The sequence below is a fragment of the Festucalex cinctus genome, chromosome 19 (assembly GCF_051991245.1).
Source record: "Festucalex cinctus isolate MCC-2025b chromosome 19, RoL_Fcin_1.0, whole genome shotgun sequence".
Taxonomy (NCBI): domain Eukaryota; kingdom Metazoa; phylum Chordata; class Actinopteri; order Syngnathiformes; family Syngnathidae; genus Festucalex; species Festucalex cinctus.
This window is the reverse complement of record NC_135429.1, coordinates 13575999-13588156: the sequence shown is the minus strand read 5'-3', so window position 1 is coordinate 13588156 and position 12158 is coordinate 13575999. Positions and strand designations below refer to the sequence as shown.

Below are 12158 nucleotides of genomic sequence, written 5' to 3'. Positions count from 1 at the left end.
GACCTTCAAGATGACCTGAGCGAGCAGTGTATGGGATGGATAACGATAAAAATGTACTATTCTAGATAATGTATATGACTGATGCGTTATAGTAATGGGTCGATGGGGACGGGTCTCGAATAAGCCTCGGCTTCTACCCGTCAGCCCTTCCTTCGGATGTCAATGTTGCAAAAGATGTGATGTGATTGATGTAAGCTGAAATGTGTCCGAAAGGAAAAAAATGAATAAACCAAATTATCATTCTAGAAATAAGACCTTCAGCCTGACTGCAATCTGTTTTAATCCCTCTAAAAGCATCTGTACATATCAGTTCAAAGTTTTTTTTTTTTTTTTTTTTTTTTTTTTTTTTTTTTTTTTTTTTTTTTTTTTTTTTTTTTTGCGCCTGTTCCACTTGAGCCCATGCAGAGCCAGCGGTATTTCATGCATGAAATTGTTCTGCTCATAGTTCCTAATTAATGGGTGAATGTGGTATCTCTCTTACCCCTTCCAGTGTCGGCCACTGCTTTCTACCGCGCTCAGCCCGTGATCGAGTTCATGTGCGAAGTTTTAGATATACAGAACATCAATGAGCAGACCAAACCGCTGACTGATTCGCAACGTGTCAAATTTACCAAGGAAATAAGAGGTGAGTGTTGGCTAAATATTTCCATTTTAAAGGCTTGGATTAGGGTAATTGCGCTCAAAATGAAAACAGTTTCTTCTGTCTTGGTCTAGGTCACGGTACAGTATTTCCAACTTGCACACTAAAAGCTTGTGGGAATTGAATCTTGCTGTTTTCTTGTGTTTTTAACAGGCTTGAAAGTGGAGGTCACACACTGTGGTCAGATGAAGAGGAAGTATCGGGTGTGCAACGTCACGCGGCGACCAGCCAGCCACCAAACGTAATTTACTTTCAGCGATTATCATTGTAAACTCCCAATTGTTTTCTAAGTTTGTATTAAAAATGATTAGGCAGTATTGTGCAGTGCATCAACGTTGTCCTTTTCTTGACAGGTTCCCCTTACAGCTTGAGAATGGCCAGGCAATGGAGTGCACAGTCGCTCAGTATTTCAAGCAGAAGTACAATCTGCAGCTCAAGTATCCACATTTACCCTGTCTGCAAGTAGGACAGGAACAGAAGCACACTTATCTGCCATTGGAGGTGAGAAAATTACTGTTTATGAAGTAACTTTAGTGTGCCATAAAAACTCCTCTTAAAAAGGAAGTCAAGTTCCCCAATTTTTTTTTTGTTTTTTTTTTTTTTTGACAATATGTTCTATGCATCTCCACTAGTCTAAATATGGTATTCTGGTTAATATTACGTTAGTGGAATATAAGTTAAACAGCAAAATCCACCCGTTTCTATCCATCTAAGGTGGCGGCCATTTTGCCATGTGTTGTCGACTGAAGATGACATCACAGTTGCTCAGGTAACAACCAATCACAGCTCAGCGTCAGAAAACAGTGATTGGTTATTGCCCGAACCCAAGCAACTGTGATGTCATCTTCAGTCGACAGCAAGTGGCAGAATGGCCGCACCCTGAGATGGCTAAAAACGGCTGGATTTTGCTTCAGAACTCTTATTCCACAAATGTATTATTAACTCATTCAAACCCAAAAACGTGTAAATATGTTTTTTAATACTTTGTTCTTCCCTCCCAAAAATGTTTGTTCACGTGTTTTTGTTTTTCTTATGCAAGAGCGTACAGAAGGCTTTTTTGACAGAGGTGGCTTATAATGGCAGTTATTACAAAAAACCACCAGCAGGTGGCAGCAGAGTATGAGATCAGCCAGGGCCATGTTGGAACAAGCTCTTTTTGACATTTTTTTTTTTTTCACCAGAAATGTGAATATAGATGGAATTTTTTTTTTTTAAGAATATTTTATTTTTGACTTTCAGCAATTTGCATAAACACAACAATCCGGCTAAGGTATAAACATACATCCTTAACCCAACAAATAACACCCCCCCCCAATAAAATAAATAAATAAATAAAAAAAAGTCAGCATTTAATCATGATATGAATGAGACAGCATGTCAGTCATTTGAAGCAGTTATTCCACTAATATGGTCTAAATACAGTTGCCAAACTTTTATAATTTGCCAACACGATATAATGTGGGCCTTGCAAAACGAGTCAAAATCCAGTAAAACAGCCAGGAGCGAAGGGGGTTGCTTCAGTCAAAATGGCTGCTGGGAGTGAATTAGTTAATTAGAATGTCATGTTTAGACTAGTGAGGTCACATATATTATTGTTAAGAAATGTTTAAGGTTGGCTTCCCCTTTCATGACCAGTCACTTTTTGTATGTGCACGTTCAATGCAGGTCTGTAACATTGTAGCCGGGCAACGCTGTATAAAAAAACTGACAGACAACCAAACGTCCACCATGATCAAAGCTACCGCTCGCTCCGCCCCTGACAGACAAGAAGAGATCAGCAGACTGGTGAGGGAACACCTATGTATTGTCAAGTCACAATACCAAATAATGCACTCGGACCTCATTTCCTTCACCTGTTTTGCTGCCCAGGTCAAAAGCAACAGCATGGTTGGGGGCCCCGACCCGTATCTGAAAGAATTTGGTATTGTGGTGCACAATGACATGACCGAGGTGACAGGACGAGTGCTCCCGGCGCCCATGCTACAGTATGGGGGCCGGGTGAGTACAGACACAGGGCGGGACTGTGGCAGGGTGAGTACCGGGACGGGGCTACACTTTGGGGTTCATGGAGAATGCACTTGGGTGGGGGGCATCAGAGTGAATGTTGGAACTATGGGCTTTTCTTTCCAGGTTTGCATTAAGTGTCATATTGTCCTTTCATCGAAATTCACAACATACATTGCTGTATCGAGAACCTAACAGCATGAAAAAGAATGCAATTCCTTCCAAACTAAACTAGTACCACAGTTAAATGAACTCGACCTGGAACGAGCCCGGTGTGGGGAAATCCTGTGGTGCAGCTCAGCAGTCTCAGTGTGCAGATCCTCTATAGCAGGGGTGGGCGATTAATTTTACAGAGGGGCCATGTGAGGTGTTCGAACAGTTGGTGAAGGCCATGCCAGAGTGCTCAATTGAGTTCCATTAATTACATTAATTTATGTAATGCATTCAGTTGTTGTTTGTGGAGCTATTTTATGTATAAGCTTTATTCATCCCACATTGGTGAAATGTTCATTTCTAATACATTTTAGTACTAATAAAGTTTGAATGATTAGGGTACTTTCATCTTGCTGAATCAGAAAATTATTATTTATTTTTTTTAAAGATATTTTTGTTTAAGAATATGGATGTTATGACATTGATAATCACTTAAAGGGATACTTTAGCCATTTTTGGCAGTCAAACGTTAATATTTTGCCTATAATAAATTTGATATTTTCATTATTTTTCATGTACAATTAGTACCTTTTTAAAAACACATTTTGCAACTTGCTGTCAACTGAAAATGACATCGCAAGGGCCAATCACAGCTCAGCTTGTGAATGTCACATGACCAAAACTAGAAAACAGGTGAGCTGTGATTAGTTACCTGAGCCCTTGTGATGTCATTTTCAGTCGACAGCAAGTTGCAAAATGTGTTTTTAAAGGTACTAATTGTATGTGAAAAATGAAAGTATCAAGTTAATTGTAGGCAAAATATCAACTTTGTATTGCTATAATGGGCTAAATAAGTGAAGTATCCCTTTTTAAAGCTACAACTTTGAGGCTGTATGTTTTTCAAGCATGTCACAGTATTTTTTTCATTTTTGGTTCAATATGAACGATGGAACAGTTATTGCAGAGAACCTTCAACATGCAAACTATGTTTCATGTGGAAATCGAGCAAAAATTCAGAAAATTAGTCAATAATTAGCAGTAGACAATGTTTTAATAATGTAAAAGCAGCTGCTGCCAAAGCACAAACACAAATTTCAGTAACGATCTAAGTACATTTCTTAAACGCTCAAAACACATAATCAGTTATTAAAAATGATTGATAGCTGAAAACTTAGTCAATTCAAATGAATGGAAGCCATTTTCAGCATCTCAAACTTACCCAGAAACCATTGAAATGGTTTCAAGGGGGGGTGGGGGGGAATCCTGGAAAATTCCCTTCTTACTTCCATACACAGAAAATGCTAACGAATGGAAAAGTTGTTAGGTTGGCAACACTGAAGACACGTGTTTCTTTCGGTTTGACATGTGTGCACATTAATATAAAGATTTGAAAAATAAAACAACACCTATCTGACATTTTGACTTCATAAAGGCTACGAGGACTGGTCAGACTGTGGATGGGCCAAATGTGGCCCGTGGGCTGTACTTTTTTTCGTGCAAATACAGTCTTAATAGATAGTAAAGATGTGTATATGTAGTCCTTTATGTTTAATTGTCTAGTGTGCGGGGGAGGTCTAATCATGAAAGACTGCTGATTGACCCACTGAATCTCAATTCAGCCATCCGTTCCACATCTGGAGAGAGCTAGAAAAATTGTAATTGATGCTAAAATTAGTTGTAAATGGTTTTACGCTAATCCGTGTGGAAATCATCATACTGAGAGATTTTCATCCCTGTTTGAACACTAGAGCGAAATGCAAACTTCCACTGGTATCTTCTTCTTGGGTGAGAACGGCTGAATTGGGATACAAGGATTGTAAGAGGGGGTGAGGTGAATGTGTTGCCACCAGGATGTCGATGAGACTTATCACCCAGCAGTATTTATTTTATTTTTTATTTTTTTTTAAAGCCACTTGAGGGCTAATTTGGCTTCCTTACAGGAAATAAAACATCCTTACAATTCTGCTGACGCGCAATATAATACTGATCTCTCTGTATTAGTGTTTGGCTGGATTTTCCCCATTTTGTTCTGCGCTCGATTTGCAGTTTGATTTAAGAGCTCAACGCGGCACTCTTTCTTCCACTCTCAATTGAACAGTTAGCCATTTTGCCTCCTGGGACACAAGTCTAATCGGCTTCCAGTGAATACCTTTTTAAATGTGCACTGTGTTAAGCGTTTACCATTTCTCTCATTGCTTTGAATGAATGGTATACACCATACAGTGTTCCCTCGTTTATCGCGGGTTCACATTTACAGCTCGTTTTTTTTTTTTTTTTTTTTTTTTTAATTCTTTCCAACGGTGTCTGTCCCGTCGCTCCACGACATTGCATTCCGGAGATGGAAACTACATACTGTGCTATATAACAAATAAATTAAAACATACTTTTAATGAAAAAAAATAAATAGATAAAGTAAAATATAATAAAGTAAAAATCATACAAAAAAAACATAATAAATGAAAAAATATATATATATAATTAACAGGATTTATTATTATTTTTTTATTTATTTTATTTTTTTTAACATGTATTTCCATTATCGCGGGCAGTTTTTAGAACGTAACACCCGCGATAAACGAGGGCACACTGGACATTCCATTTGAAAACTGCATGTTGTTTGTGTACTATGCTTCAGTTATCTATTATTCCATTTTTCTATTGCAGTTTTTCTCATCTGTAACCTACTCTATGATTTAGTTTCGCTTACTGTACGTGATACTTGACAGATGTCCTTAAAACTTATGTTCAAGTATGCATTTCTTTAAGAATTAGAGAAACACACATACTGCCAAGTGGCCACAATTAACTACTTGGGTCATTTGCTAACGGGCCTACTAGGCTCTTAATAGTATTTGGTAAAGCTTGTTAACCACGTAGAAAGCTTCTGACCATTTGGATTTGTATTTACAACCACTCTGAATGAGGAACAAAACATTCTTGCAACCGTGTGTATCAACTCATCAAACCGGGGGGTTGACTAAGAGGTTAGGGACTCTCTCCGCAGAATAAAACGGTGGCCACGCCCAATCAGGGCGTGTGGGACATGAGGGGCAAGCAGTTCTACGCCGGCATTGAGATCAAGGTGTGGGCTGTGGCCTGCTTCGCGCCACAGAAACAGTGCAGAGAAGATCTGCTGAAGTGAGTGCCCCAACGGATAACTCATATCCACTTGCAAAGCTTTTAGTCTTCCTTTAACGCACGCTTACTCCAGGTTACGTTGTAGCAGCTTAGATATCTTCTGCTTATTGCTGATCGCTAATGAGCTTGGCTTTCATTTTGGTAGGAGCTTCACTGACCAATTGCGCAAGATCTCAAAGGATGCTGGGATGCCCATTCAGGGCCAGCCATGTTTCTGTAAATACGCGCAAGGAGCGGACAGCGTGGAGCCCATGTTCAAGCACCTCAAGATGTCTTATGTGGGTCTTCAGCTCATTGTTGTCATCCTGCCTGGCAAAACGCCCGTCTACGGTAAGCGCGCTGGTTTTAGTTTAAAGCCGCAATGCCGTGGTAAAACGAGTTGCTTTTTTGGATGAAGCATAAAATATGTTAGGCCGGGGCGATTATCGGTGCTGATATTTGGCATTTTGACAGATATCGACGTCAACCTTTTTACAAATCAGAAGGCTGATAAAGCCGGTATGTCACTGAGCGGTGAAAGCTTGCGAACGTAGCAAGTTGAGGGTTTTCATCAGGATTTGTGAGACGTTCAGACAAATTTTCACTGACTGCGAGGATCTTTTGATCTTTTACGAACTCCCACGAAAACCCAATATTAGCTACGTTCACAATTTCGCATGCATTTGTTGCTGAGATACAGGGAGCTTTTCGTTTATGGATTTATTTAAATTTCCACTTATAAAAATTGACGCTGACACTGGGAACTTCCTCCACTTTATTTTTAAAATTAAAACATAAATAAATACAATTTTAGGAGTTATATTGAAATTTTGGCAACATTTATTTACAGTAGAATATTTTAGAGAACTATTTACTTGTTTAGTTTTTAATTTAGCTTAACATGCTGATGACCTTGGAAGCTCTTTGCAAGTTGTTTTTTGTTAATTTTTAAACAAAGCTGTCCATTCTTTGTTTAAAATGTGTTTGTTTTTTTTGCACTAATATTTTCTCTCTTACTGCAAATGACTGATCTGATTTCAGGATATCAACAGTGATTGTTCACTGATGTGTGTAGTCCTTCATGAAAGAAGACTGATTATCTTCTGTGTTTAATCAAAACAAGACATTTGCAAACATCCGTTTTTAACCTAACCTAGTACATCAAACAGTAATCGTGGGGGAGAAATACTTTCATAATACGCTTTAATGCAAAATTTCAAATGAATCTGATTAATCGAATGTTCGATAGTGACAGCGCTACTAATCACCACTGTATTGTTGTCCATAGCTGAGGTGAAGCGTGTGGGCGACACCCTCCTTGGCATGGCCACCCAGTGTGTTCAGGTGAAGAATGTTGTAAAGACGTCCCCACAAACTCTCTCCAACCTCTGCCTCAAGATCAATGCCAAGCTGGGAGGCATCAACAACGTCCTCGTGCCGCACCAGAGGTCTGGATCCTTTCGGGTTTGAATGTTGTCAATATGAATAGAATTGTTACATGTGAACGTGACAAAACGTTCCTTTTTTTTTGTCTCGCTCAGGCCGTCCGTGTTCCAGCAGCCCGTCATCTTCTTGGGTGCAGATGTCACTCATCCTCCAGCAGGTGATGGGAAGAAGCCATCCATAGCGGCGGTGGTGGGCAGCATGGACGGCCACCCAAGCCGTTACTGTGCTACAGTGCGAGTCCAGACGTCCCGTCAAGACATGTCCCAGGTTTTAAAGTCCTTCTAATTAAATTAGTTTTGACTTATAAATTATTACATTTAAAATAAAATTATATATTTTTTTATAAATTATTTTATTCTGTAGTGCTGTTATATTTATTAGGGATAGACCGATAATCGGCCCCGGCCGATATTTGGCATTTTGACAAATATCGGCATCGGCCATGTTTTGAATCTGAAGGCCGATAAAGCTCACTGAGCAGGGGATACTTGCGAACGTAGCGAATTTGGGGTTTTCATCAGGATTTGTAAGATGTTCGCAGTCAGTTTTTATTTGTCGTAAACACATTTGGAACATATTCACACAATTTTTCACCGCAAAAATCTTTTTGAAACGTTTTTACGAACCCTAACAAAAACCCCAAATGAGCTACATTCACATGAATTTGTTACTCAGTGAGAAATTATATATAGTTTGAAAGAATCCCCCCGCCTCCCCATTTTACTGCAAATGAATATCGGCTTGAAATATCGGTTATCGGCCAACTTGACTACAAATAATCTGTATCGGTATCGGCCTTGAAAAAAACATATCGGTCTATCACTAATATTTATATCTTTGGAAATAAGACTTTTCTGGTGTCTTTAGGAGCAGCTCTTCAGCCAGGAAGTCATTCAAGATCTGACCAACATGGTGCGCGAGCTACTAATCCAGTTTTACAAGTCCACACGCTTCAAGCCCACTCGCATCATCTATTATCGTGGCGGGGTGTCTGAAGGCCAGATGAAACAGGTGCCATATTGCATGCATCTATAAATTCTATTTTTTGTTTCGACCACATATATGAATCTCAAACTGGTTAGTTTACCAGCTACATCATTTTAATGTCATTCCCCATGATTAAAAAATTGTATTGTAGGAAACTGTATCGGTAGCTAAATTGAAACACAATGCCCATGAAATATTGTTTTGCTCAGTTTGATGATAAACAATGTTAATAGTAGAGTGTTGGGATGCACGATAATTATTGGCAATTATCGACGAATTTAACGTCAAACGGATAATAAAGAAATCTGCCGGTAATTATCGGCAATTATAAACCAATTTGATATAATACAGTAAACCATATTCATATATGGCTCAAGTTGTGCCCAAATCTTCAACCCCTCCCCTCTCCTATGGTAGTTTTGCATATTTGTGATGTCAGGATGCGTGCGACCTCAAATCGAAAGACGCCAGTGTGGGTTTTCGTTACTGCGTCCCCACAAAATGTTACCCTCGCATTTTTTTGTTGCATTTTTAAAACATGACCGCTTTGTTTTGGCAAAATCAAAATGAGTTACTGGTTGTCTTTGAAGCGGAGATATCAATAAAATCCTCTCCTCACCCCCTTATTTTTTTTTATTTTTTATTTTTTGAATTTTTTTATTTTTTATTATTTTTTATTTATTTATTTTTTTTTTTGTTGGTTTTTATGCCCCTAGTTCCATGGATGTTCCAACCCTAAAAATGCAAAACATAGTTGGAACACAGTGTTGAGTCGAAGATTGGGGAGTACGTGTGGTCAAGTTTGCAATCATTCGACTTATAGGAGGACTCGAAAGTATATTTGTATTTAAATTAATTTTGCATACAATTATCGGCTTACTTATCGGTTATCGACATCATCGGCACTTTCTAAATTATTTGTTTATCGGTTGAAAATATTATCATGCGTCCCTAGTAGATTGTAAGCAAACCTTTTCATTGTTTTTAAGTGGCGTTTCGCAATTTTTTTTTTTTTTTTTTTTTTTTTTCTTCATTTTCAGGTAGCATGGCCGGAATTGATAGCCATCAGGAAGGCATGCATCAGTCTGGAGGAGGATTACCGACCTGGCATTACCTACATCGTGGTCCAGAAACGCCACCACACTCGTCTTTTCTGCTCTGACAAAGCCGAGAGGGTGAGATATTTCTTTCTTTAGTTATTTATTTTAATATACAATCAAGTTGTATTTTTTATTTACTTTTTTTTTTTTTTTTTCCCCGTCTGTATGTCACTTTTAGGTTGGGAAGAGTGGTAACGTACCGGCTGGTACGACAGTGGACAGCACTATTACGCATCCGTCCGAGTTTGATTTCTATCTGTGCAGCCACGCTGGAATTCAGGTGAGGCACAGTAATGCACACATTGGATGCTGCGTTACGTACACTTACATTTTACTGTAAATCTAAAATGGAAAGTTGGCATGAAATGATTTATAATGCAATTGAATGTTATGTTATAGAATGAAAACAGTTGGGTTTGACATCATCAAAAGCTGAAACTAAGACAAGATAAGGACCTTTTTTAAGTTTTTAATTCCTCCATTGAGTTGAATTCAGAATTTTGCACAGCCCTGGTTTCAATGTGAAAAATGGATGGAGTTAAAAGCTTTTGTCAGCTTTCAAGTTGGTCATGCAATGAGTTAAACTCCTGTAAACGCATTTGCTGCATGCCTACAATAAACGTGTCCTTGACGTGCACTTCCTCAGGGTACCAGTCGTCCGTCACACTACCACGTCCTGTGGGACGACAACTGTTTCACGGCCGACGAACTGCAGCTCCTCACCTACCAGCTGTGCCACACGTACGTCCGCTGCACGCGCTCCGTCTCCATCCCGGCGCCCGCCTACTACGCCAGGCTGGTGGCCTTCCGCGCCCGATACCATCTGGTGGACAAAGACCATGACAGGTGAGGTCGCAAAACATCGACCCGGTTCTGTCCGAATTTGTCACTAGAAAAACAAAAAGGGGAAAAAAAAAAAAAAAGTGACCATAACATGTTCAGAGGAAAAGCAAAAGTTTACCATAAAATGTCTATGAAATTGCCAAAAATATTACAGCTAATAATAATAATACTAATTGTTATTGTTATTGTTATTATTATTATTATTAAAATTGGCGGTGGATTGTTTGTCACTAGACCAGGGGTCTGCAGCCTTTTTAAACATATTTTTATTTTTTAAATAAAATATTCTTCAGATGAATTGATTTTGATGAATTACATATTCAATAAGTGTCAGTCCAAAATTTTAAGTTTTCAGAAAAAGAGACAAAAGCTAGATGAAAAAGTTACCTAAAAAAAATGTCAAAAAGTGACTATAAAATTTTCAAAGGAAAAGCAAAAATTTACCATAAAATGTCCATGAAATTGCCAAAAATGTTACAGATTTCAATAATAATAATAATTAAAAAAAATGGGAGGTGGGGGGAGAAAAGAAAGCATTCAAAAAGTAACCATAAAAAACAAAAGAAGGCAAAAAAAAAATACTGTCTTTAGAATTGCCAAAAAGTCAGAAAATTGATTAAAAAAAAAAAGAAAACATTTAAAAAACAACTATAAAATATCCAAAATCAAAAGAAGAAATCCTGAAAATGACCACAGAATGTACACACAATTGCCGCAAAAAGTCAGAAAATTGATTTAAGAAAAGGCAGGCAAGAAAATGTTGCAAAAATATCCATAAAATGTCCAAAAAGAAAAACTAGAAAATTACGATTAAATGTCCATAAAATTGCTCAGAAAAAAATGTTAAAAAACAAAACATAACATGTCCCAAAAAAGGAAGAAGCATTAAATTATATAGTCCATAAATTTTTTTTTTTTTTTTTTAAAAGTCAGAAATTTGACAGGCAGAAAAGTCTAAAAATGAATTCAAAATAATAATAAAAAATGTAAGATGAAAGGTAAATGAATCTCTACGTATTGGATGCTGCATATTTTTCTGTTATGGTGCAGCTCTAATTAGCTGTTGGGCCCTCACTACATAAGACCACCACAAACAACACGTTCATTACAACGTTAAAATGTTTTGCAGCTCCAGACGGATTTTATTTATTTGCCCAAAAATGTCTCTTTTGACAATAAAGGTTGCTGGCCTTTGCACTCGACCAACACTTATCTTGTTTCATGTGCTTTCTTCCAGTGCTGAGGGAAGCCACGTGTCAGGCCAGAGCAACGGCCGTGACCCCCAAGCTTTGGCCAAGGCAGTTCAGATCCACTATGACACCCAACACACCATGTACTTCGCCTAAACTAGCGAGCTCGTCTGCCCGTCCACGCGTGGACTGCCATCCCGTCTGTATTTTCATCCATTATTCTAAGCTAATCCTTTTTTTCCTTGTAGTCTCGTCTTTCTCATCAGTCACTTTTTATTTTCCTAACAGTGCACCAAAGCGACACTTTTGACGGGATTCTGCGTCCACTAGCTTTTTAACGAAACAAGCTCAATTCAGTGTTTCCCGGTCAAGTCGCCCTTTCGAACCAGCAAATCAGCACTGCAAACCTCACGGGTTTCCAATGCACAGAAGAAAATAACAAAAAAAAAAAAAAAACACACAGTACTAATTGAGCCATTATTTTGTGTTGTTTTTTTTTTTCTATCTGAATGTCTGCACTCGTATTTCTAAGATACACTGAGCGACAGAGTGCTTTCGGCACCACTTGTGTCGACGAAGCTCTTTCGCTCTCCCAGCTAAGCAGGACTCTGATCTACTTTTACCTCAAAGCCCACCAGGGCAAAATCTGTCACAAGGTCTTGGGTTTTATTGGGTGGG

General features: G+C 38.4%; 1 protein-coding gene across 2 annotated transcripts in view; it reads left to right on the top strand.

The window, feature by feature from the left end:
- ago4 (argonaute RISC component 4) overlaps nucleotides 1-12158 on the top strand; it is a 22220-nt gene extending 10062 nt beyond the window's left edge. The window contains exons 6-19 of one of the 2 annotated variants that reach the window (XM_077506644.1): nucleotides 491-625; nucleotides 794-881; nucleotides 994-1141; nucleotides 2306-2425; nucleotides 2510-2671; nucleotides 5787-5935; nucleotides 6081-6265; nucleotides 7203-7362; nucleotides 7456-7627; nucleotides 8228-8371; nucleotides 9388-9522; nucleotides 9626-9727; nucleotides 10094-10293; nucleotides 11528-12158. In XM_077506644.1, coding sequence (XP_077362770.1) covers nucleotides 491-625; nucleotides 794-881; nucleotides 994-1141; nucleotides 2306-2425; nucleotides 2510-2671; nucleotides 5787-5935; nucleotides 6081-6265; nucleotides 7203-7362; nucleotides 7456-7627; nucleotides 8228-8371; nucleotides 9388-9522; nucleotides 9626-9727; nucleotides 10094-10293; nucleotides 11528-11636 — 2009 coding nt within the window. In that variant the 3' untranslated portion in view covers nucleotides 11637-12158. The remainder of the gene's footprint in view (nucleotides 1-490; nucleotides 626-793; nucleotides 882-993; nucleotides 1142-2305; nucleotides 2426-2509; nucleotides 2672-5786; nucleotides 5936-6080; nucleotides 6266-7202; nucleotides 7363-7455; nucleotides 7628-8227; nucleotides 8372-9387; nucleotides 9523-9625; nucleotides 9728-10093; nucleotides 10294-11527) is intronic. The other variant, XM_077506645.1, reaches the window with a different exon arrangement.